Source organism: Cyprinodon tularosa, unplaced genomic scaffold (genome assembly GCF_016077235.1).
Source record: "Cyprinodon tularosa strain WSP-4 unplaced genomic scaffold, ASM1607723v1 ctg168, whole genome shotgun sequence".
Taxonomy (NCBI): domain Eukaryota; kingdom Metazoa; phylum Chordata; class Actinopteri; order Cyprinodontiformes; family Cyprinodontidae; genus Cyprinodon; species Cyprinodon tularosa.
In genome coordinates, this window is record NW_024038513.1 from 968130 (window position 1) to 990215 (window position 22086).

At 45.2% G+C, this 22086-nt stretch overlaps 1 protein-coding gene across 2 annotated transcripts; it reads right to left on the reverse strand.

The window, feature by feature from the left end:
• Positions 1-1794: 1794 nt before the first annotated feature.
• LOC119780946 (mothers against decapentaplegic homolog 4-like) lies at positions 1795-21836 on the reverse strand. 2 transcript variants are annotated; one of them, XM_038281202.1, is made up of 11 exons: positions 21657-21813; positions 17316-17593; positions 12107-12284; positions 8426-8554; positions 8154-8354; positions 6226-6342; positions 6081-6134; positions 5813-5996; positions 3456-3624; positions 3230-3368; positions 1795-2520 (listed from the first exon to the last, which is right to left on the reverse strand). In XM_038281202.1, exons 2-11 carry the CDS (start codon positions 17556-17558, stop codon positions 2315-2317), a joined length of 1620 nt encoding a protein of 539 aa, XP_038137130.1. In that variant the 5' UTR covers positions 17559-17593; positions 21657-21813; the 3' UTR covers positions 1795-2314. The 2 variants fall into 2 exon arrangements, with proteins under 2 accessions (XP_038137130.1, XP_038137131.1); XM_038281203.1 differs by having other exon boundaries at positions 2326-2520; positions 3456-3533; positions 21657-21836.
• Between the last annotated feature and the right edge of the window lie 250 nt (positions 21837-22086).

Sequence of the window (22086 nt, forward strand, 5' to 3'; positions counted from 1 at the left end):
AAAAAACGGATAAAAGGACAAAGTTGTTTTGGGGCAACCTGCGAGATTATTAGAAGGAAAATTAATACGATGTGTAAAACAAGTACTCAGAAAAGCTTAAAGTCGTAGGGAATTTAAATGTCAAATCATTCTGGCTTAAACATGTATATGAATGTACTCTTTATTAGACTATGTTGTCCAAAAATTTAGAAGATTTCTATTAGGGGAAAAAAAATCCTGTCTTAAAATCTGTGGGGTTTTTCAATTTTCATATGCAGGCTAATAGCAAATGATTGACCGGATTTAGGCGTTCAGGCTGACGTATATCTACGTCAGCCTGTACACCTAAATTCAGCCAATCATATATCAATGGTCATCTGTCAATCAAATGTTTTCGGTCATAACATCTTGAGTCATGTGTAGCATCATGTGTCGCATCTAATATAAGCAACGGTTGAAATCAGAATCGTTTCCTTTCCCATTGAGTTGCGTCCCAGTGTTCACGGGGATGGACGTCTGTGTCTTCGGCAGGCGTAGAGCTAACAGAACTGGCAGCGTTGCGAGGCAAGGGCGCAAACATGTACGGCTGGAAGCCTTCTACACCAAACCAAGCTTCTGCCGCCCTGGCGTCCTCTTCCACAACATCTTCGTCCCCGCTTTCCTCCTCTAAATAAAAAATGGATGACGGAGGAGAGTCATCCACGACCTCCGACACTAAACTCTCCTCCTCTTGCATGTTTCCGCTGTCCATAGCGTTCCTTGACAGCGTCGTTTCTAAGTCACCAATTTAGTGCTACTTGGTCCCAATGGAATTTCCCATTAGGAACCTGCTAGCACTAAGTTGCTAACTGGTTAGCAAGATGCTTCCGGCAAACTGGCCACAACCAAACTTGCTTCCGAACCTTCCGCCACAACAATCCCGCCCCCTTGATAAACAACCAATCACATTCACTTTATTCACTCGTATAAGTCGTGCACCACTCGGGAGAATTCGGAACTGGAACCGTTGGAACAGCCGCTTCCCTACGACTTTAAAGGAAAAGTCGGGTCATATTCAGAATTCAAACTTCTGAAAGTACTTTAAATAAGAAATTATTACATACTGTTCAATAAATGATCAGTGTTTTTAATTCAGACTAATTTTCATGTGAATGTGCTTTACTGGAGGCATCCATGTTTGTCAAAGAACACTACTGCCACCTACTGGTTAGTGACGTCACGGTGCGGTATCGGCTGTTGATCAAGTCCCAGTGCTGGGATGGCAAATCCTCCCTCTTCAAGTTGGCGATCCAACGACCAACCCGTCCGTGGAGGATCAGGAATCAGAAAGGTGGAATAACTCTTTTTTTTTTTTTCACTTTTACCCGATGTATTCCAGCATCCAGCCGCCATGCACGTGGGCATTGTCAGTTTCACTATAGCTCTGGTGAATTTCAATAGTGAAGTCCTCTGGAAATCTTCAATAATTGTTGTTGATTGCATATGTGTCTAGTACTTCCCATTGATTTAGCTTGTAAAGCGGGGAGAATGGCGCTAGGCTTACCGCGCCGTGACGTCACTGCTGGAAGATGGCAGGAGGGAGGGGTTACTATGTTTGGGCATTTAATTTTTTTTACTGATTAACACTAAATTCATTAAATCACCAAAAACATATGTGTTTTAGGTATAGATAGTGATCCATTAATTGTTCCTTGGTAACCAGACTTCATTAAAATCCAATCATCATTACTTAGTAAATACACCCATAAAACACAGCTGATGTCTCTGTGCGCGGCTGTGTCCCAATCTAGCATCACTTTTAAACAGGACACCTAATGCAGGACAAACTTGGTTTATTTTGGATTTGAAATGTTTGACATGAACAGACAGCAAATAGTACAGTGTTATAGATGCTCTATATAGAAAAAAAATGTTTAAAATGTGATAAAACACTGTCAAAAATAAAAAAGTCATATGAGTAAGATATGATGTCATCATTTCGAAATGAATCTTTGGTAGATAATCAATAAAAATAAATACAAACTCAAACCTGATGAGCATAGATTAACTTCTGTTTTTTTTGGTTTCAGCTGATATGAACTCAGCATTTAAGGAGTCAATTCACACAAAGCACTGAGCTTCTTCCTGATTTTGACTGTAAATTCCACCTGATCCCAGATTTCTGTTTGAACTGACCCATGAATGCTGTTACAATAGAAACCCTGGGGCTAGCTGAAAGACTCTCTGCGAAACAATGAGCTGCTGCGGTGCCCGCGCAGAGGGGAACGAGGCACAGCCTGGGCTAATCGTAGGATGATGGATGCTGCAGCCCGTCATCAGCAGCATCAGTAGTCTGTCAGAGAGGGAGCTCCCGTGGCGGCAGCGTGTGCAACACCTGGTCCAGCAGCTGGAGGGCCCGGTGCAGGTGGACCTCCATCCAGCAGGGGGTGTCCTTGATGCTCTGTCTGGGGTAGTCATACCCCCAACCTTTGACGAAGCTCAGTCTCACAATGCACAGCCTCCGCAAGTCATCGACGCCCGGACCTGCGGTAGAGCAAACACCTGGGGGTGAAGAATTAAAAAATATATACATATTTATTAGGGGTGGAACAGTTCACAAAATCCACCGTTCGGTTCGGTTCACGGTTTCGAGGTCACAGTTTTCGGTTTTGTATACACCGAAATCCCATAAAAATTAATGAATTGTAATTATTTTTAATGATATGCGGAAACCCTGGATCATTTAATCATCTCGCGCATGCCCTCTACGATCTCCAAGGAACTCAGAGCGGAGCGGACGGGAGCCACAGCGGAGGCTGTAGGCTTTGCTTTTCCCTTTAACGACCCCCCTTTTTAGAGACACAGACAGGTATGGGGTATTGCAGACTAACAAAGAAGCCAAAGGAGTGGACCCGTTTCAATTTGCATGCATTTAAAACAAAAAGAAAGCTTTATTGGGCTGCTGAATAAAACCTGGAACTCAATGCTATTTCTGACATTTTGAATTGAAAAAACTTCCTGGATGGGAAGCAAAACATCTTCAAACTTGGAAACAAAGTCCAGTGGATTGTTTTTTGACTTTTTTGGAATGACCAGGCCCATAATGACTGAGAATCTTCACCAGCATACCAAAAGAAGCCATTTAAAACGACATCATAATAAGGCATCCAGGTGCAGATAGGTAGTGGTTATTGACAGTAGTTATACCGGAGTTATCGATGAGGCGTTCAGGTACAGCTTCATCATATGTTTTCAGGCAGGAGATACTCACTGAGGGCAGGTGCAATCCCTCCCACACTGTTAGGACCAGGCATTGCACCGACAACTGCGGCTGCCTGAGTCTCAGCTGCTGCTTGGGCCGCGGCTGCCTGCTGCTGCATCTGTCGGTGGCACTGCCGAAGGTCAAACACCTGTAGGGAGACGGGTAAGACAGACAGGTGAGACTGAGACGAGGAAGTGTTTAATATAAAACAGGAAGTAGCGGATCAAACACCCACCTTGATGTAAGCTCCGGGGTAGATCTTATGAACACCGTCACCTGGTGTGCGGCCCGCCTCCCGGTCCAGGTAATAACTCTGAACAAATACAGAGTGGTCGCTAAGGCAACGCATCCAGACGTCCCCCTCCCCCTGACACTCGAGCTGGACCCCCCGACCAATGTGGAGTCTGTAGTACAAGAATGTGATCAGTTCCAACTCTGGCAGCGCCCCCTACTGGTATCAACTGGTTATAAAGATTTAAACTGGTCTGTACCCTCTTAACTGGACTAGATGACTGAACTGGTTTAAAATGGTGGAAATGGGTCCAAACTGCCCATCCTAAACGGACCATGATCAGTCGTCTACACTGAAATTTTAACTGGTTTTGGACCAGAACGAACCAATCTAGATTAATCTAAAAAGATGGTCTAAACGGGTCTAACCCAAACTGATTGAACTGGTTTAAATTGGTCGAAATCCATCTAAAGTGCCCACCCTAAAGAAACCATAATCAGTTCCCTACACTGATATTTGAACTGGTTTTGGACCGAAATGAACCAATCTGGATTAATCTAAAAAGATGGTCTAAACGGGTCTAACCCAAACTGACTGAACTGGTTTACATTGGTCAAAATCCATCTAAAGTGCCCACCCTAAACGAACCATGATCAGTTCTCTACACTGAAATTTGAACTGGTTTTGGATCAGAATGAACCAATCTGGATTAATCTAAAAAGATGGTCTAAACGGGTCTACCCCAAACTGATTGAACTGGTTTAAATTGGTCAAAATCCATCTAAAGTGCCCACCCTAAACGAACCATGATCAATTTTCTACACTAAAAATTTAAACTGGTTTTGGACCAGAATGAACCAATCTGGATTAATCTAAAAGGATGGTCTAAATGGGTCTACCCCAAACTGATTGAACTGGTTTAAATTGGTCCAAATCCATCTAAAGTGCCCACCCTAAACAAACCATGATCAGTTCTCTACATTGAAATTTGAACTGGTTTTGGACCAGAATGAACCAATCTGGATTCATCTAAAAAGATGGTCTAAACGGGTCTAACCCAAACTGACTGAACTGGTTTAAATTGGTCAAAATCCATCTAAAGTGCCCACCCTAAACAAACCATGATCAGTTCTCTACATTGAAATTTGAACTGGTTTTGGACCAGAATGAACCAATCTGGATTCATCTAAAAAGATGGTCTAAACGGGTCTACCCCAAACTGATTGAACTGGTTTAAATTGGTCAAAATCCATCTAAAGTGCCCACCCTAAACAAACCATGATCAGTTCTCTACACTGAAATTTGAACTGGTTTTGGACCAGAATAAACCAATCTGGATTAATCTAAAAAGATGGTCTAAACGGGTCTAACCCAAACTGATTGAACTGGTTTAAATTGGTCGAAATCCTTTTAAAGTGCCCACTCTAAATGAACCATGATCAGTTCTCTACACTGAAATTTGAACTGGTTTTGGACCAGAATAAACCAATCTGGATTAATCTAAAAAGATGGTCTAAACGGGTCTAACCCAAACTGATTGAACTGGTTTAAATTGGTCGAAATCCTTTTAAAGTGCCCACTCTAAATGAACCATGATCAGTTCTCTACACTGAAATTTGAACTGGTTTTGGACCAGAATGAACCAATCTGGATTAAACTAAAAAGATGGTCTAAATGGGTCTAACCTAAACTGACTGAACTGGTTTAAATTGGTCAAAATCCATCTAAAGTGCCCACCCTAAACGAACCATGATCAGTTCTCTACACTGAAATTTGAACTGGTTTTGGACCAGAATGAACCAATCTGGATTAATCTAAAAAGATGGTCTAAATGGGTCTACCCCAAACTGATTGAACTGGTTTAAATTGGTCAAAATCCATCTAAAGTGCCCACCCTAAACGAACCATGATCAGTTCTCTACACTGAAATTTGAACTGGTTTTGGACCAGAATGAACCAATCTGGATTAATCTAAAAAGATGGTCTAAACGGGTCTGACCCAAACTGACTGAACTGTTTTAAATTGGTCGAAATCCTTTTAAAGTGCCCACCCTAAACGAACCATGATCAGTTCTCTACACTGAAAGTTGAACTGGTTTTGGACCAGAATGAACCAATCTGGATTAATCTAAAAAGATGGTCTAAACGGGTCTAACCCAAACTGATTGAACTGGTTTAAATTGGTCGAAATCCTTTTAAAGTGCCCACCCTAAACAAATTATGATCAGTTCTCTACGCTGAAATCTGAACTGGTTTTGGAACAGAATGAACCAACCTTGGTTAATCTAAACTCAAAGGGTCTTCCCCAAACTGACTGAACTGGTTTGAACACAGTGGCTGGTTCTGGTGTGAATGGTCACCTGGCACGGTGGCTAGCTGCAGTTCGGTGGACGTTGCTCAGCTGTCCTAAACAGAATCTATCTCCTCCTGACGGATCAACGTAGCCGTCCACCGTCACCAGAGGACAGCTGGACTGGACCTTAAACATCTCACCGACCTGAACGTCCAACTCAAAGTAGGAGATGGAGCACCAGAACTCTGGACCTACAGGACGTAAATAGGAAGGACACGAAAGAGAGGAGTAAAAGGTGACAGAGGCAGAGACACCTGACTTTTGTTGTGTCTCACCTGGATGATTGGAGACGGGTTGTGGAAATGGAGGAGTACTGTGTTGCTGTGACCCTGCAGGGACAAATACTAACTCAGTATTACAGAGCTTCACTGTAAAATTCAATACCAGATGTCCTGCAGTAGTACTCCCATGGTGCCATACAGAAATGGGTGTTGGGGGTGTGGTGGTGATGTAGTGCCGGCTGCTGCGTGTGGCTCCGCCCATTGTGCTGATGTCCTGTGGGTGTATAGGGGGCGGGGCCATTACCTGCCCAGTTGGCTGCAGAGACACAACAGAATTAGAGTCAATCCCTCTAAAGCTACGTTCAGGTCACACGCAGCAGGAACAGCTGAGCAGCGAGAACACGCATGCGGCTTCATTTTTGATGCTTGTACAAGTTTAGTTCTGACGCGCGGCTGAAGCATCTCTGCTGCTCTAGCTGCGCGGTCGAAAAGTGGGTCTGATGCGCGTTGGGCGGAGCTAGCCTATCCTTTCCTTGTTTATAACAATGGCAGCTATATTTGCTGTGATCAGTGGGTAAAAACTGATTTTAATATATTTTGAAGTGAGAAAGTCCCACAGCTAGTTCCTGATTGGCCCCCTTGAGTTGGGCGGAACTACCCTATCCTTTCTTTGCATTTTAACGATGGTGGATGAAATCGAGAGTAGCTGGGCTTATTTTAAAGAATAATGCTACGTTCGGACTGCAAGAGCTGAAAGCAGCAAAAAAGCTCCTGCTGCTTAATTTTTGATGCTTGTCCACATAAAGGTGAGACGTCCAGTAAAGTCCGTCCAGATGCTTCTGCTGCTACCGTGTTCAATGGCCATGGCCGCTGCAGACGGGCTAACGTTAGCCATGGCCGCTGCAGACGGGCTAACGTTAGCTATGGCCGCTGCAGTCGAGCTAACGTTAGCCATGGCCGCTGCAGACGGGCTAACTTTAGCCATGGCCGCTGCAGACGAGCTAACGTTAGCCATGGCCGCTGCAGACGGGCTAACTTTAGCCATGGCCGCTGCAGACGAGCTAACGTTAGCCATGGCCGCTGCAGACGGGCTAACGGTAGCCATGGCCGCTGCAGACGAGCTAACGTTAGCCCTGGCCGCTGCAGACGAGCTAACGTTAGCCCTGGCTGCTGTTAGCTCTGGCCGAGGTTAGCCTCGGAGGTGCGCTGGTTGCCACGGTCCTCTCAACTTCAGAAATCTTTTTTAAAATTACGGATTAAATCGGTAAATGGGCCATATAGTGATGCTTAAAGTATAATGTTCTCGCCTCAAATGATCTTAAAACGTACTTTTATTGAACAACAGCAACAGAAAAGAAAAACTTTTAGCTTAATGCTCTGAGCTCTGTGAGCGCTAACCTAGAAGCTGCTGCTGCAGCAGTGCATGCTGGGACAACTGTCAATCTGGAGAACGGACAAGTCTGCTCTGATGCATGCTGGGTAAAGAGGGAGGAGTGAGAACAACATCCATCCGTTCTCGATCTGCTTTTCTTGTAAATTGGAACAGTACTATGGCTGAGGTTTGTGAACGTTTCACGAGTACACGAGAACGCACAAGTACGCAGATTGAGAAACGGCCATTGTTACAGTTTGTACACAGGTTAGCTTGATATTCGGACTGTTTTAGTGAATAACAGACAGATTTTATGTTGCATTCATTGGAAAAATATGACCTGGGTGGACTGGAATAATAGAAGAAATCTACATTATGGAAAAGCTGACACATCGTTTAAGACTTCAACATACAAATGGAAGAAAAGTGGAGGAAATGGACAAGATTCAAGACAAAAGACAGCGACAAAGATAAAAAAAATAGATAAACTAGACGGGACAAAGGCCAAATAGATGAATAGCTCCCAAGTGAAAGCTCTATGTTATGTTGAGTTTAATGTATAATGTTCATGTACACTGTATATGTAAAATCTCGTAACCCTGAGTGAAAGCTGCCTCAGCAGGATTTGCAAGCCTGAAGTGAAGCTAATATTCTAGCAGAATACATGTGACTGAAGCTAATCTGTCAGTTAGCTGCGCCAAATGTTGCCTCTGTAGGTGTGACATGAAGATGGAGGAGAATTTAACAGGGCTTACCAGCTACAGGGGTGCCGCTATAATCTGGGCTCTGCTGGTGCGGGGAGGTGGGCGTAGCAGGGTGAGCAGACTGTGGGGTGAGAGGTGGGGAGGTCCGACCCCCGTGGTTCTGGGGCATGGTGATCTGCAGGAGCCCAGGCTCCTCTGGAGCCGCGCCGATACCCGCAGCGCTCGGAGCTGCGCACGTCATGGAGTTCCTTCCTGCAGGAAACCAACACGCCAAAACTTTTCACATCCTGAATCACAGGTGAGGACAGACAGCAGATGCTTACCTGGAGGAGACAGGGGCATGCTGGGATACATGCTGACAGGGTGGGACTGGCCGTACAGGTCAGCATGGGGGGGCAGGTCCAGCTGCAGACAGTCCTGCATGAACTCTTCTTTAATCAGAGACTGAGGACCTGAATGAGGGGGGGGCAGAGACTTTACTCAGCAGCCGGTTATGTTTGATGTTTTCAGAAACAGCGGCCCCTGCTGGCTGGAAGTAACCTTCTATCAGATCTTTCCAGATGTTACGCTGCAAAAACCATCGAGAAATAAGGAAAAATGTCTGATACTAAGTGTGTTTTCCCTTCATTTGAGCAGGTAAATAAGATGATTTGCTGATAGAATGAGCAGTTTTTCCTCTCAAAATAAGATAATTAGATAATATGCACTTGAAATAAGACAATGCAATATTTTCTCTTATTCTTAATGCAAATTGTCTTTTTTTCCATTAGCAAAGTGTCTCACTTTCCTCCTCTTTTGTAAAAAAAAAATAGATTTGAAATGAGATATAAGATTTTCATTTAGTATTTATTGCTTTAAAATTAATTTCATTTGTTCATCATTTTTTAACTTTAGAAAATTCTATTATTGAAACTGACAATGAAGCCAGAAAATACAAAAACAGATGAGAAGTTCTCCAATGTTTATTCAGAAAATGTAATTTGTGGACGAATGAATTCATTCAAGGTGGGTGAATGAATGTGAGGGGAGGGAGGCTTTTGGGTTGGTGCATTAACTGTATCCTGTGCTGTCATTTATGTTGATTTAATAAATAAATAAATAAAAATATTACTTATTTAGATTTCTGTTTTGCAGTGAACTAAAGGCCAGAATACCCGAATCCAATTCTGTGTTCGATCCGACAGAAAATCGTGCGTTTAGTTGGTGGTGGCGTTTAGTTCTCATTGAAAGTCAGTTGGGATGATCACACCTCACACAAAGTTACACTAGAGGGCAGCGTAGCTCCGACTGAGACGGAGCCCCTGTCTATTTTAGTCGGACAACGCAGCAATTCAGCAGCAATTCCATGGGTCTGACAGGAAGAGAGACGCGGTTAAAAAGTAAAACACTTCCGCTTTGGAGGAAAATACTAAATAAAATCTGTTTATCTCACGGAGAAAGAATCACTTTTGGAGTCACTCGTTGCTTATATAGTAAACAGGACAAACTGCAGCAAAAACTATGAGTGAAACAATAACTAGAAAACTTTACACATGATAGGAGTTTAGGAGGACAGAAAAAAGTTAAACAATGAAAAAAGTAACGATCTCTCTCACCTTTTTATGAATAAAAGAAAGAAAAACTTGGATAAACCTCCCAGATCTCTCTCTGAGAATCACCTCCCTGCCTCAGTCACCATAGAAACCGTCCCATGCCGTTTATTGCTGTTTTTCTTTTCTTTCGACGTAGATCTCATTACGTTTTTGATATATGAACATTCTCTATCTGTTCTGGTTTGAGATGCTGCACTGACTCGCTTTTCTTCATAGAATGACTTTTCATAATCTGTCCAAGGCAAATGTGGGAAATTATTTTAATGCGTATATACAGTAGCACAGAGACAGAAGTGAAAACAATCTGTGCAGATCTGCTCACCCTGCCTAGTCTGAGCCTTTTGTGGGAAAAAAGCAGATTAAGCAATTGTATGCAACCGGTGTTTTTCTGCCTTAAAGTCGTAGGGAAGCGGCTGTTCCAACTGTTGCATTTCCAAATTCTCCCGAGTGGTGCCCGACTTTACACGAGTGAATAAAGTGAATGTGATTGGTCGATTATAAACAGGGCGGGATTGTTGTGGCGGAAGGTTCGCAAGCAAGTTTGGTTGCGGCCGGTGTAGGTACCAGATTGACTCGGGCTGCCAGATTGACTCGGGGGCCTGCGCCTTTTGATGACGTCACAATACATAATTGTTTTAACGTTTGCACAATTGCGCAAAACATTTTGATTGGTCTGTACAGCTTACTAAAGTAATTATAGCGGGTTGTAGGTTTTATTCGAAACCGGGATTGCGGTTTGTAAACGGACAATTTTACGAAGAAATTCTCCATGGTCCCTGCGCCTTCCGATGACGTCACCGAATTCGCCATGGGCCTTGCGCCTCCCGATGACGTCACATTATGGCAACGCCACTCAAACAAACTACATTGAGCCCGCGGTCTGCATTTGTAACGAGAATAGATAAATAGACAAATAGAGACCGCGGGCGCAATGTAGTTTGTTTGAGTGGAGTTGCCATATCGTTACGAGTGGCGTTAACATATAGTGACGGGCGGAGTTGCCATATTATGATGTCATCAAAAGGTGCAGGCCCCCGAGTCAATCTGGCAGCCCGAGTCAATCTGGTACCTACACCGGTTTGTCGGAAACATCTTGCTAACCAGTTAGCAACTTAGTGCTAGCAGGTTCCCAATGGGAAATTCCATTAGGACCAAGTAGCACTAAATTGGTGACTTAGGAGGATTTTAAATTCTATTCTGGATTTAACAGGAAGCCAATGAAGAGAAGCCAGGATAGGAGAGATGTGATCTCTCTTTTTCATTTTCATCAGAACTCTGGCTGCAGCATTTTGGATCAGCTGAAGGCTTTTAACTACAGTTTGTGGACTTCCTGATTGTAAAGAATTCCAATAGTCCAGCCTTAAAGTAACAAATGCATGGACTAGTTTCTCAGCATCACCCCTGGACAGGAGATTTCTCATTTTTGCAATATTCCTCAGATGAAAGAAGAAAATTCTAGAAACCTCTTTGATATGGGATTTTTAAAGCCTGTTTCGCAAGTAGGTTCCCAATGGAATTTCCCATTGGGAACCTACTAGCACTAAGTTGCTAACCGGTTAGCAACTTAGTGCTAGCAGGTTCCTAATGGGAAATTCCATTGGGACCAAGTAGCACTAAATTGGTGACTTAGAAACGACGCTGTCAAGGAACGCTATGGACAGAGGAAACATGCAAGAGGAGGAGAGTTTAGTGTCGGAGGTCGTGGATGAGTCTCCTCCGTCATCCATTTTTTATTTAGAGGAGGAAAGCGGGGACGAAGATGTTGTGGAAGAGGACGCCAGGGTGGCAGAAGCTTGGTTTGGTGTAGAAGGCTTCCAGCCGTACATGTTTGAGCCCTTGCCTCGCAACGCTGCCAGTTCATTTAGCTCTACGCCTGCCGAAGACACAGACGTCCATCCCCGTGAACACTGGGACGCAACTCAGTGGGAAAGGAAAGGATTCTGATTTCAACCGTTGCTTATATTAGCTGCGACATATGAATCAAGATGCTATGACCAAAAATATTTGATTGACAGATGACCGTTGATATATGATTGGCCGAATTTAGGTGTCCAGGCTGATGTAGAACTGATGTAAAACCCTACAGAATTTAAGACAGGATTTTTTAACATTTGGGACAATATGGTCTGATAAAGAGTACATTTATATACATGTTTAAGCCAGAAAGATTTGACATTTAAATATGATTTCCCCACGACTTCAACAGACCTCCTGTGATAACTTGTTGACTCAGCTCCAGGTTTCTGACTACAGACAGCAGGGGGCGCTGCTGTACTGAACATGGGAATGTGCAATTCAGCTGCACCTGTTTCCAGTTTTTTCTGAGAATAATACAGTCCATGTTTAAAATGTTGGACAGGAACATTTATTTCCTCTCCTACAATCAGCCGTTAAAATATTAACTTTGCTCACCTGTAGATGTTGGGGACGCCACCCTCTCGTAGTGATACGGGTTGACGCACACGCTGTCGTACTTCAAGTCGAAGGCGTACTGGCAGAACTTCACGTGCTTCAGCTCATTCTTGTGCAGGTCGGGCCAACGCCACAGACGGGCGTAGATCACATGAGGAAAGCCCTTCCTGCCTGCTACCTGTACAGGTGAGACAGACAGAGAGGGACAGGTGAGACAGAATCAACTCTAATGGCCAAGTTTGATGAACAACCAAGGAATCTGACCTTATTTACCATTTCTCACTTTTTAATCAACAGTTATATAGTGACAACTACAGAATGCAGGGATTAAAGCAAAGCCCCTGGTATTTCTATAGTTTCTTGTGTTCCTTTTTCCTGATGTTGCAGTCGCTTGGTATTGCTATGACAACCACAAAGGCTTTCCTCTGCTTTTTGTCCACCAACACAATGTCCCGTTGGTTTGCCATTATCATTCAGTCCGTCTGTATCTGGAAGTCCCGCAGGATCTCTAGCATCTTTGGAGGCGTATCCCACTTCGACCTTTGGGTTTCCAGCCCGTACTCTGCACAGATGTTCCTGTATAGTACTCCAGCCACTTGGTTATGGCGCACCATGTGCAGCAAATGGACTGATCCAATATATTGGACACAGAAGGGGGGGGGGCTAAGACACACTTAAAGGCATACTATGCAACATTTTTCAGTTAATTAATGTGTTCCATAACGTTTTGGAGGATTAAATGATTCATTTCAGGTCGAACAAAGGTTTTCTCGGCCGCCCTGGTGGTCTGTAGGGGAAATACCGTACTTGCAATTGCAGGAGCCCTCGGCCCGCACCCACAGGCTCAGAAGTCTCGTGCATCGCGAGAGTCGGTCTTGCTTTACGGCGAGAACTGCTACACGCCCCCAGCGAAAGGCATGCTCGTTGCTAGCGCAGTGGCGATATTTGTGCAGTTATCATGGCGGAACCAGCAAGAAAACAGCGAAATTTTCAAACTCGAAAATTGGAACAAAATAGTAGACATGGTGATTCGTTGCGTTCGCCTGTCTGCTAAGCTCAAAACAACCGCACCTGGCTTGACGGAGAAACCAGGAGAACAGCTGAGGATATTTACAACAGTGCACTTTTACTTTCGCCCTCTGGGGGGAGCCTCGCTGGAAAATCAACACCGGTTGCATAGTGTACCTTTAATATTATCAGCGTTCTGGTGGCATTTTACCGAAAGGATTTTTATCAAAAACATAATTAATGTGCAGAAATAAGGAATAGTTGTATCAACTATACAACTTAAAGGAGTTTTATGGGGCCAGGAACTTGGGGCCCTAGGCAACTGCCTAGTATTGCCTGATGGTAAACCCCCCCATCCGCAGTATCAGCAGCTAGTAAAACCCAAATATCGTGGTCCCAGAACCAGCAGCCATCAACATGTCTTTGGATTTTAACTAAAATGTTTCTGTGGAGCAAAATTTACAGAAACTTGTTTTCCTGTAAAAAGTCATTTACCTGAGTAGCTACATTCCCCCCCCCACGCTTTGACTAAAAAAGAACTGAGGTAGCACAGCTGTTATGAACCCAACCCATTTAGGTCAGAACCAGAACGGGTTCTGACTCAGACTAAGTGTCTGGTTTTCTTCGACAGTCTGGACTGATCTGAGGGCAGGATACTGGGCTGCTGCGTTTGGGTCGTCTCACGGGACCCTGAAGCCCCTCAGAGAGGATAGAGGCTGCGTCCATGTCCCACGCCACGCATGCGAGTCGGTGTGAATGCGAAGCGGGTCGGGGATGATGCAGAGCGCTGTGTGTGCACAGGTGAAGGGCAGGGAGGGAACGCAGCAGACACAACACTCCGCACGGGGGACAGGGACACAGTTAAAACCGTCCATCCGACTCGGGCTGGAATTTCCTCTGTGACCCGGCTCTGAAAGGAACCAGAACCGGTTTGCTCTGGATCAAACGGCGGCATGTGGAAACTTCAGCCTTGAACCAGGCGGAGTTTCTTACAACGTGGAAACTCTGTGGTGTGAGATCAAGGAGACGAGTCGACGATCCCCCCCCCTTCAAACACACACACCCACATAAAACACACACACTGTCTGGCTTTAGTTAACCCAGCCCCTTTCCTGTGTTTCAGACAAAACAAGCCAGCCGCCCTTCCTCCTCCTCCTCCTCCTCCTCCTCCTCCTCCTCCTCCTCCTCCTCCTCCTCCTCCTCCTCCTCCTCCTCCTCCTCCCTTCATCCAGACTGCTCTGGCTCCAAGGATCCAGTAACACCAGGACTGCAAGCAGAGTTCGACCCAGTAAAACCAGCAGCAGGGCTTCTGAATCCCAGAGGAACAAAGCCTGCTCTCCCCGCTGCAGCTCCTGTTGTCTTCTTGTGACACATTCTCCATAACATTTTCTCCTGGTTCTCCCTTAGAGGAGATCCAGTACCGGCCTCCTCCCTCAGAACCGCCTGATCTGAGCAGTTCTGGGCTCTAATAAAAGCTTTCCTTCCTTCTTGCTGGATTCTGGGTCCTCAGAGATCTGGTTACAGGCTGGAACCAAAACTAAACACCCTGCTCCTGGTTTGTAGAGTGCTTCTTGACCTCTGACCTGAAGCCTTATCTGGTCTGAGAGCGGTTCTGAAGGTTTTTGCTGTCCTGTTAGATTAGCTGTAGTGTCCTGAGGCGGGTCTTAGCTTGGAGCTAAGCTGTTCTTCAGGGCGATGAGCAGCGAGTCGGTTCTGAAGCGTCTTTGCTGTGATAATTACTGCTGCTATGAGTCACACCCCGGTGTCTGCCGCGGCTCTGCCTGATTATTATCTTCCATCTGCTGCACATGAAGCACCTGGCCCACCGGATCACCGTCAGGACATCAGAGAGAAACGTTTGGCTCGGTTTCATGGTTAAATGCTGACGACACACCGAGCCTCGGGTTAGAACCTCCATGTTTTCGGTTAAACATCGGCGCTCCTGACTGTAAACGACGGCGCCACCAGAGCCCCCTGCTGGTTGGAAAGGAAAGCAATATGAAGCACTAGAACTCCTAAGGCCGTCAATTTGACAGTTCTGATATTTTAAAGTCGTAGGGAAGTAATATTTAAATGTCAAATCATTCGGGCTTAAACATGTATATAAATGTACTCTTTATCAAACCATATTGTCCTAAAATTTAGAAAATGTATATTTAAAAAAAAAACCTGTCTTAAAATCTGTGTTTTTTTTAGTTATCTTCTGCAGGCCAGTTAGTTCTACGTCAGCCTGAACACCTAAATTCAGCCAATCATATATCAACAGTCATCTGTCATCAAATGTTTTCAGTCATATCATCTTGATTTATATGTCGCAGCTAATATATGCGACGGTTGAAATCAGAATCCTTTCCTTTCCCATTGAGTTGCGTCCCAGTGTTCACGGGGATGGACTTCTGTGTCTTCGGCAGGCGTAGAGCTAACAGAACTGGCAGCGTTGCGAGGCAAGGGCTCAAACATGTACGGCTGGAAGCCTTCTACACCAAACCAAGCTTCTGCCGCCCTGGCGTCCTCTTCCACAACATCTTCGTCCCCGCTTTCCTCCTCTAAATAAAAAATGGATGACGGAGGAGACTCATCCACGACCTCCGACACTAAACTCTCCTCCTCTTGCATGTTTCCGCTGTCCATAGCGTTCCTTGACAGCGTCATTTCTAAGTCACCAATTTAGTGCTACTTGGTCCCAATGGAATTTCCCATTGGGAACCTACTAGCACTAAGATGCTAACCGGTAGCAACTCAGTGCTAGCAGGTTCCCAATGGAAAATTCCATTGGGAACCTGCTAGCGAAACAGGCTTTAAAAATCCCATATCAAAGAGGTTTCTAGAATTTTCTTCTTTCATCTGAGGAACATTGCAAAAATGAGAAATCTCCTGTCCAGGGGTGATGCTGAGAAACTAGTCCATGCATTTGTTACTTCAAGGCTGGACTATTGTAATTCTTTACTATCAGGAAGTCCACAAACTGTAGTTAAAAGCCTTCAGCTGATCCAAAATGCTGCAGCCAGAGTTCTGATGAAAATGAAAAAGAGAGATCATATCTCTCCTATCCTGGCTTCTCTTCATTGGCTTCCTGTTAAATCCAGAATAGAATTTAAAATCCTCCTTCTCACATATAAAGCCTTAAATGGCCAAGCTCCATCTGATATCAGAGATCTGATTGTTCCTTATGTTCCTAACAGAGCACTTCACTCTCAATCTGCAGGTTTACTAGTGGTTCCTAGAATTTCTAAAAGTAGAATGGGAGGCAGATCTTTTAGTTCTCAGGCTCCTCTCCTGTGGAACCAACTACCAGTTTTAGTCCGTGAGGCAGACACCCTGTCTACTTTTAAGGCTAGACTTAAAACTTTCCTTTTTGATAAAGCTTCTAGTTAGAGTGGCTCAGGTTATCCTGAGCTATCTCTATAGTTATGCTGCTATAGCCTTAGACTGCTGGAGGACATAGGGACCCCTTTTTCATCATTCTGCTTCATTCTATCTCTATTCTCCCACTCTGCAGAATCTGTTAGTTCAATCTCTAACGTTCTGCTCTCTCTGCTTTTTCTCATAGTAGCTTCATCTGGTCTGTTCCTGTTTGGCTGTGACTCCATCCTGGAGAGAAATATCAGCTGTGCTGCTGCCATCAACACCTTTGTTTCTAGATGTTGGAGCTTGGCCTGTTTTCCAGTGTAGTCCTGTTTCTCTGACTGTGACTAACTGGATGTGCTCTCTTCATCCTCTGACATGGGAGCTGGCTCGGAGCTCGTCTGCCTGGCTGTGTGTTTCCTGGACGGGGCCGCCTATGGAGCTGGTTGACAGTTGCCTTTTGTATCTATGCTTCTTTTTCTTTGTCTGCTTCTGTCTCCTTGAACCCCAGTGGGCCTCAGCAGATGGCCGCTCACACTGAGCCTGGTTCTGCTGGAGGTTTCTTCCTGTTCAAAGGGAGTTTTTCCTCTCCACTGTCGCTACAAGCATGCTTAGTGTGAGGGATTGCTGAAGAGTCAATGAGTCGATGCAATCAGCTGGTTTTCCTTAGATAGAAAACTCTTAATCAATCTAACTGGATGATCTGGTAATAATAATAGCATAGAATACATCCTTTAAATGTTGATGACATCATCACTACTCATACGTTCCATTGGGGAAAATGTCATGCGTCAATTTGACGGCCAGTGGGAGTTATGGAACAGGCATCTGTCAGATGTTCCTCCATCGTTCCTACCTGCAGCCGTCCGTCCAGCGTCCTCTGGATGGTGACACACTTGCTCGGATGGACGCCGTTTGTGGTGACGGCGGTGATGAGCGAGTCCAGCTCGTCCTTCTTCTCCTTCAGCTTCTTCACCAGACTCTCGATGGCGCGCTTGGCGAAGCCCTCGTTCTCTCCACCCTGCCGGTGACACATCAGGCTGTGGACGATGCTGAGGCAGGCGTCGGCGCTGCTGGGGGCCGGGCCGAGAATCGACATGGTCGCCCGATCCAGGGATGGGGGGGGTTATAGGGCTGCAGCACAGCAGTAAGAGAGAAAATAAAGAAGAGATCAGATAACTAACGGAGATCTATCTGTGTGTTAACCTGACTCCGCCAGATGGATTTCTCCGCAACCTTCCATTGAAGTAATTTTGGGAAGAGGCGAAAATACTGGTTAGCTGATTGGCCTATGTTGGTGATAGACGGGCCAAATAAACCAATCAGATCAACGAAGCATATGACGTACTAACAGCCAGGCTACTCTACCGAAACCAGTCGGGAGAAGAGCAAAAACATCTTTTCCTCTGAGAAAAGCCTCCAGAGCAGTGTTTTGCTCTTCTTTCAGTGAAGAAATACTCTGTAATTCCCATAAAACTCGCTCGATAGCCACGCTAACGCTAGTTTCATCGGCTGAAGCCGCCATGTTCTTTAGACTGAACTGTCGCGCTTCTCGTTGCGTCACACCTCAACCCGCCTCAAAGCCAACGCTGATTGGACGTTCGTTTGGTGAACGGCTCCAAATTTTCTTCAACGGAGAGTCTCCAGACTGATCTGGGAGTGAAACCTTGAAAGCTCGCGAGATCGGGATGGTCTCACGAGGCTATCTGTCTGTGATCTGATCTGAACCTTTCAACAAACCGCATCCATCCTGAGAGACTTACTGGAAGTTATTACCTTACAGCTGACCGATTCCTACAGATTAACGATTCTTATTTTAAAGCCTTCTGGAAGATTAAATTAGCCAGGGCCCTTCATTGGAACCTTGTGGAACCCCAGAGTAAAGTGTTTAGAAGCCTTAATCACCCCGTCTCAGGCCTTAAGGCCTGGTTATCCTCCTGCAGCAGTGAGTCGCAGTGAGCTTATTGCAGATGTTTTTTGATTTATGCCCAATTTTTAAGCATGGTCTGCGCTATGTTATTCAACGCCACAATGCCAGAGGGCCAATCAGGAACTAGCTGTGGGTCTAGATACGGCCGAGGCGATGAGGAAGTGGAGGCAAGTTTGTGTAACAACGGAGCGACATGAGGGCCAAAAAGAGCGGGAATCCAGGTGAAAAAGGGTCCCAGCGTTCTCACGCACCTCGCTTTTCTAGCTGGTCCATCTTTACGAGTCGTTTTCCACAATAGCGGTCATACAAACAAAACAAGCCGGTAAGGAACCAAACAGGGAATACGCATAGTGTAGAGCGATGTAGATTTGACCAATCAGAGGCCTCCTGGCTGCGCTCACCTACAATTTTGGAGAAATTCAGCAGGGTGTCTGTGGAAGGGGCGGGGCATATCTGCGTTAACTGCGACACACATGCAGACGACCTGGTTTCTGAGTATAAATCAGGCCTTAGATGTTTCCTGTCTTTTCCTCAATGTTTCTTTATTACCAAATTTGCCCAGTCTGACTAGTTCTACTGCTGAGATATAATAGGGTGTGATCTAATGCTACTTTCTGACCGCGAGCAGCAGAGGCAGCAGAAGCAGCTACATAAGGCGACGGCAAAAGTAAATAACCCAGTCCTTCTTTTCACTGTAGACAAGCCATGATCTGCTTATCTGTTCTCCATTTTTCATTTGGATGAAATAATAGCTGCATGAATCATGACAGCAGACAAGATAGAGGAGAGCAGGAGGCGGGGTTACCAATCTACTCGCTCTGGAGAGCAGAGTTCGCTGCTTTTAGATGTTGTCTCCAAAGTCTCCAGTAGCAGAAAAAAGTCTCTAGATTTGGCGCTAGGAGCTTTTTAGAAATCAAAGTGCTAGAGGGGTCTGAAAAGTGGCTAAATATAGCGACTAAAGCTCTATATATGTGTTTTGATGGTAGTTTAGCAAAAAAGGATTTTTATCAAAAACATAATGTGCACAAATAAGGGATAGTTGTATTAACCATACATGTAAACAGAGTTTAATGGGGGCCCCTGGAACTCGGGGCCCTAGGCAATTGCCTAGCATTGCCTAATAGTAAATCCCCCCTGATTAGCAGCCATGTCTTGAGTTTTCTTTGTTTTTTGTTGTGGTATTAATTCAATAAAGTTTCCTTTTTTTCAAAACTGAGACTCATGTAACATTTATCATCACTGTGTCGTCATTACCATGTCAATAAATGAGGAAGAAAAATCTTTATCGGGTTCAAAAAATGTGCATAAAAAAATAATGGGCAGCTCATATCTGGGATTGATTAGACTGATGGGAAAATAAGAACGCTCCAATCCGATCCTTGTGATGGCCTGGAGAACGGTTGGAAATGACAAGATGGCCGTGGAGCCGGTGTTCTGTCAGATCAGCATACCTATGGTTGATATGCATGGGCAAGACATCAGATTTGCCTTTATTCCTTTGTTTTTGTACGAAATATAGACTTTAAAATACGGCGATGGGCGTGTATCCCTTTATTCATGTCCAAAAAAAAAAAAAAAAAAAATACAAATTAAGGTCATATTGCCAGGACTCCAGTCTGTGTGCTTGCCTTTTTGTGTTGTTCTCCCTTCCACCAGCAGGAGGCGCCTGGTTCTGGTCCGCTTCTTCACACACCTGATGATCGTTGCCTCGTTAATGGAGTGCTCTTAAGCTGTTGACTGCCACTACCTCGACGCCAAAGTATTTGCCAGTTTTTGGTAATATGGCCAAGCTGAGTTTTCTCTGAGTAAGACTGAGCTCTTGTCTCCCTGAGTTTTAACTTCTTTTTTGTCTTTGCCTCTCGGCAGGAAGTCTTCCTGCAAACTGGATCTTTTCGGACCTTCTCTCCCTGAAGGAATCAACTGAGCCTCAAACCGAGCTGGGGATTCAAACAGGAGGTTTGGATCCTTCTTCCTTGAAGAGGACGTTGAGTTAACTCTCTGAGCAAGGGAATCATCTCCATTACGACCCGTTCAAGTACCGCAGGAAATCTAAGTGGCAGTCAGTTTCTCTGATCACCAACAACCATCCGAGTTCTGGGTAAACCCTGTTCCGCCCTCCACCGAATCAGAATAACACTTGAAAACAGCACACAGGTTGGAGTCAAAGATCCTACAACTTCTCTGGAAACGTGAGTCAACCACCATATCCACAAATGAAATTTCCCACTGAGCCTGAACTAATCGTTTTGTCTTCCCTTCACCTTCCAGTTCCGGTCGAGCTGAGGTCTGAGCAACGCCGCACCGAGCCTTACTCTTCAATAAACCTCTTAAACTTTTCATCTGTGTCTCTGTGGATTGGTTTCACTGCATGTGGGTAAAATCATGACACATATGGCCATACGCTTCAAAAAACACCAAAAACTAGGTAATTTGTTTTTTTGTACACGACTAAAGGGATGCACGCCTGTCGGGGTAGTTTAAAGTGTATTTTTCCGAACAAAACTTAAGGGATAAACTAAAGGGATAAATAGGTATTGACTATGGGTATGCTGGTCTGACGGGGTATGCTGGTCTGATAGAACACCGGCCCCCCCGCAGACCTGGAGGGGAGGTTTGTCAAACACTTCCTGATCGATATTTAGTCGAACATTTTTCATCAATAATTGGTCAGAAGGTTGATCCGACCTCCAGATAACAAAGGTTCTGCCTTCAGTTGAGACACTGACCAGATCAGAACAGACAGGCTGGGGACACAGGGAGACAACCCGGGGCCACAGGGGCCCCATGGGAGGAGGAGGGGGTGTTAGGAGGCTACGAACAGGAAGCTAAAATGTATTGATCTCTGTTAATCAGAAACAGATGAGCTTCAACAGCGTCCAGCAGCGTCCTCACCCCTGAGAGACAAGGGGACAAACTAAGAGACTGAACAGGCAGGAAGACATTTGGACAAGGAGAGGCAGGGGAGCAAAGAGAGACTGGGACACAGTAAATGAGGACAGACAGGAGGACAAAAGCAACACATTTTCCAATATCTGATGTCCTGATATAGAAGATCCAACACAGTGACCTCATCAGGTAAACTGATGGACAGGAGGACAGGGACAGACAGACAGCTGGGCAGAAGGAAAGCCAAGCAGATGGAGAGGACAGACCCAGACAGTCTGGACAGAGAGACAGGACAGACAAAGACATCCATGACAGTCTGTCCCCGCTGCATCAACAGTTGCTCCCCTGCAGCCCTCTGCGGACTCAGTCAGTGAAACTCACCGGGTCTGAGCGCTGCTCCTCCGGGCTGAGCTGCGTGTGTCTGCGGTGCTGAGCTGCGTGTCTCCGTGTGATGCTGCAGACTGTCTGTCTGAGGAGGGGGGGTGGAGGGCTGTGTCACGCTCCTCCGACAGCCAGACATAACAGGAAGTCTGCTGACCTCCGCGTTTTAGGAAAATAAGAGTCCAGCAGACGTTCCCATCGGCGGGAAGATGCCAGAAAAGAGTCTGACAGAACACCGCCCCAAGTGACTGATTGACAACATACTTTATTTAGCTTGTGACGTCAGTCCGGGACAAAATACGATGACTGATGATCCAACAGTTCCTCCTTTAAAAAATAAAATCCCGCTCTGTAATAGGGGCTCTTATTTTGAAAAGCATGAATAGCTAAAGTTTGGTTAGAGGGACTGGTGTGTGTGTGTGTGTGTGTG

What these genes read in the sequence shown, in the direction of transcription:
- LOC119780946 (XM_038281202.1), bottom strand. Translation starts at nt 17,558, where the DNA reads ATGTCGATTCTCGGCCCGGCCCCCAGCAGCGCCGACGCCTGCCTCAGC. An exon ending in CACCCCCAACACCCATTTCT is followed by an intron (nt 6,135 to 6,225) that starts GTATGGCACCAT and finishes TTGTCCCTGCAG; the next exon opens with GGTCACAGCAACACAGTACT. An exon ending in AGGGATTGCACCTGCCCTCA is followed by an intron (nt 2,521 to 3,229) that starts GTGAGTATCTCC and finishes CTTCACCCCCAG; the next exon opens with GTGTTTGCTCTACCGCAGGT.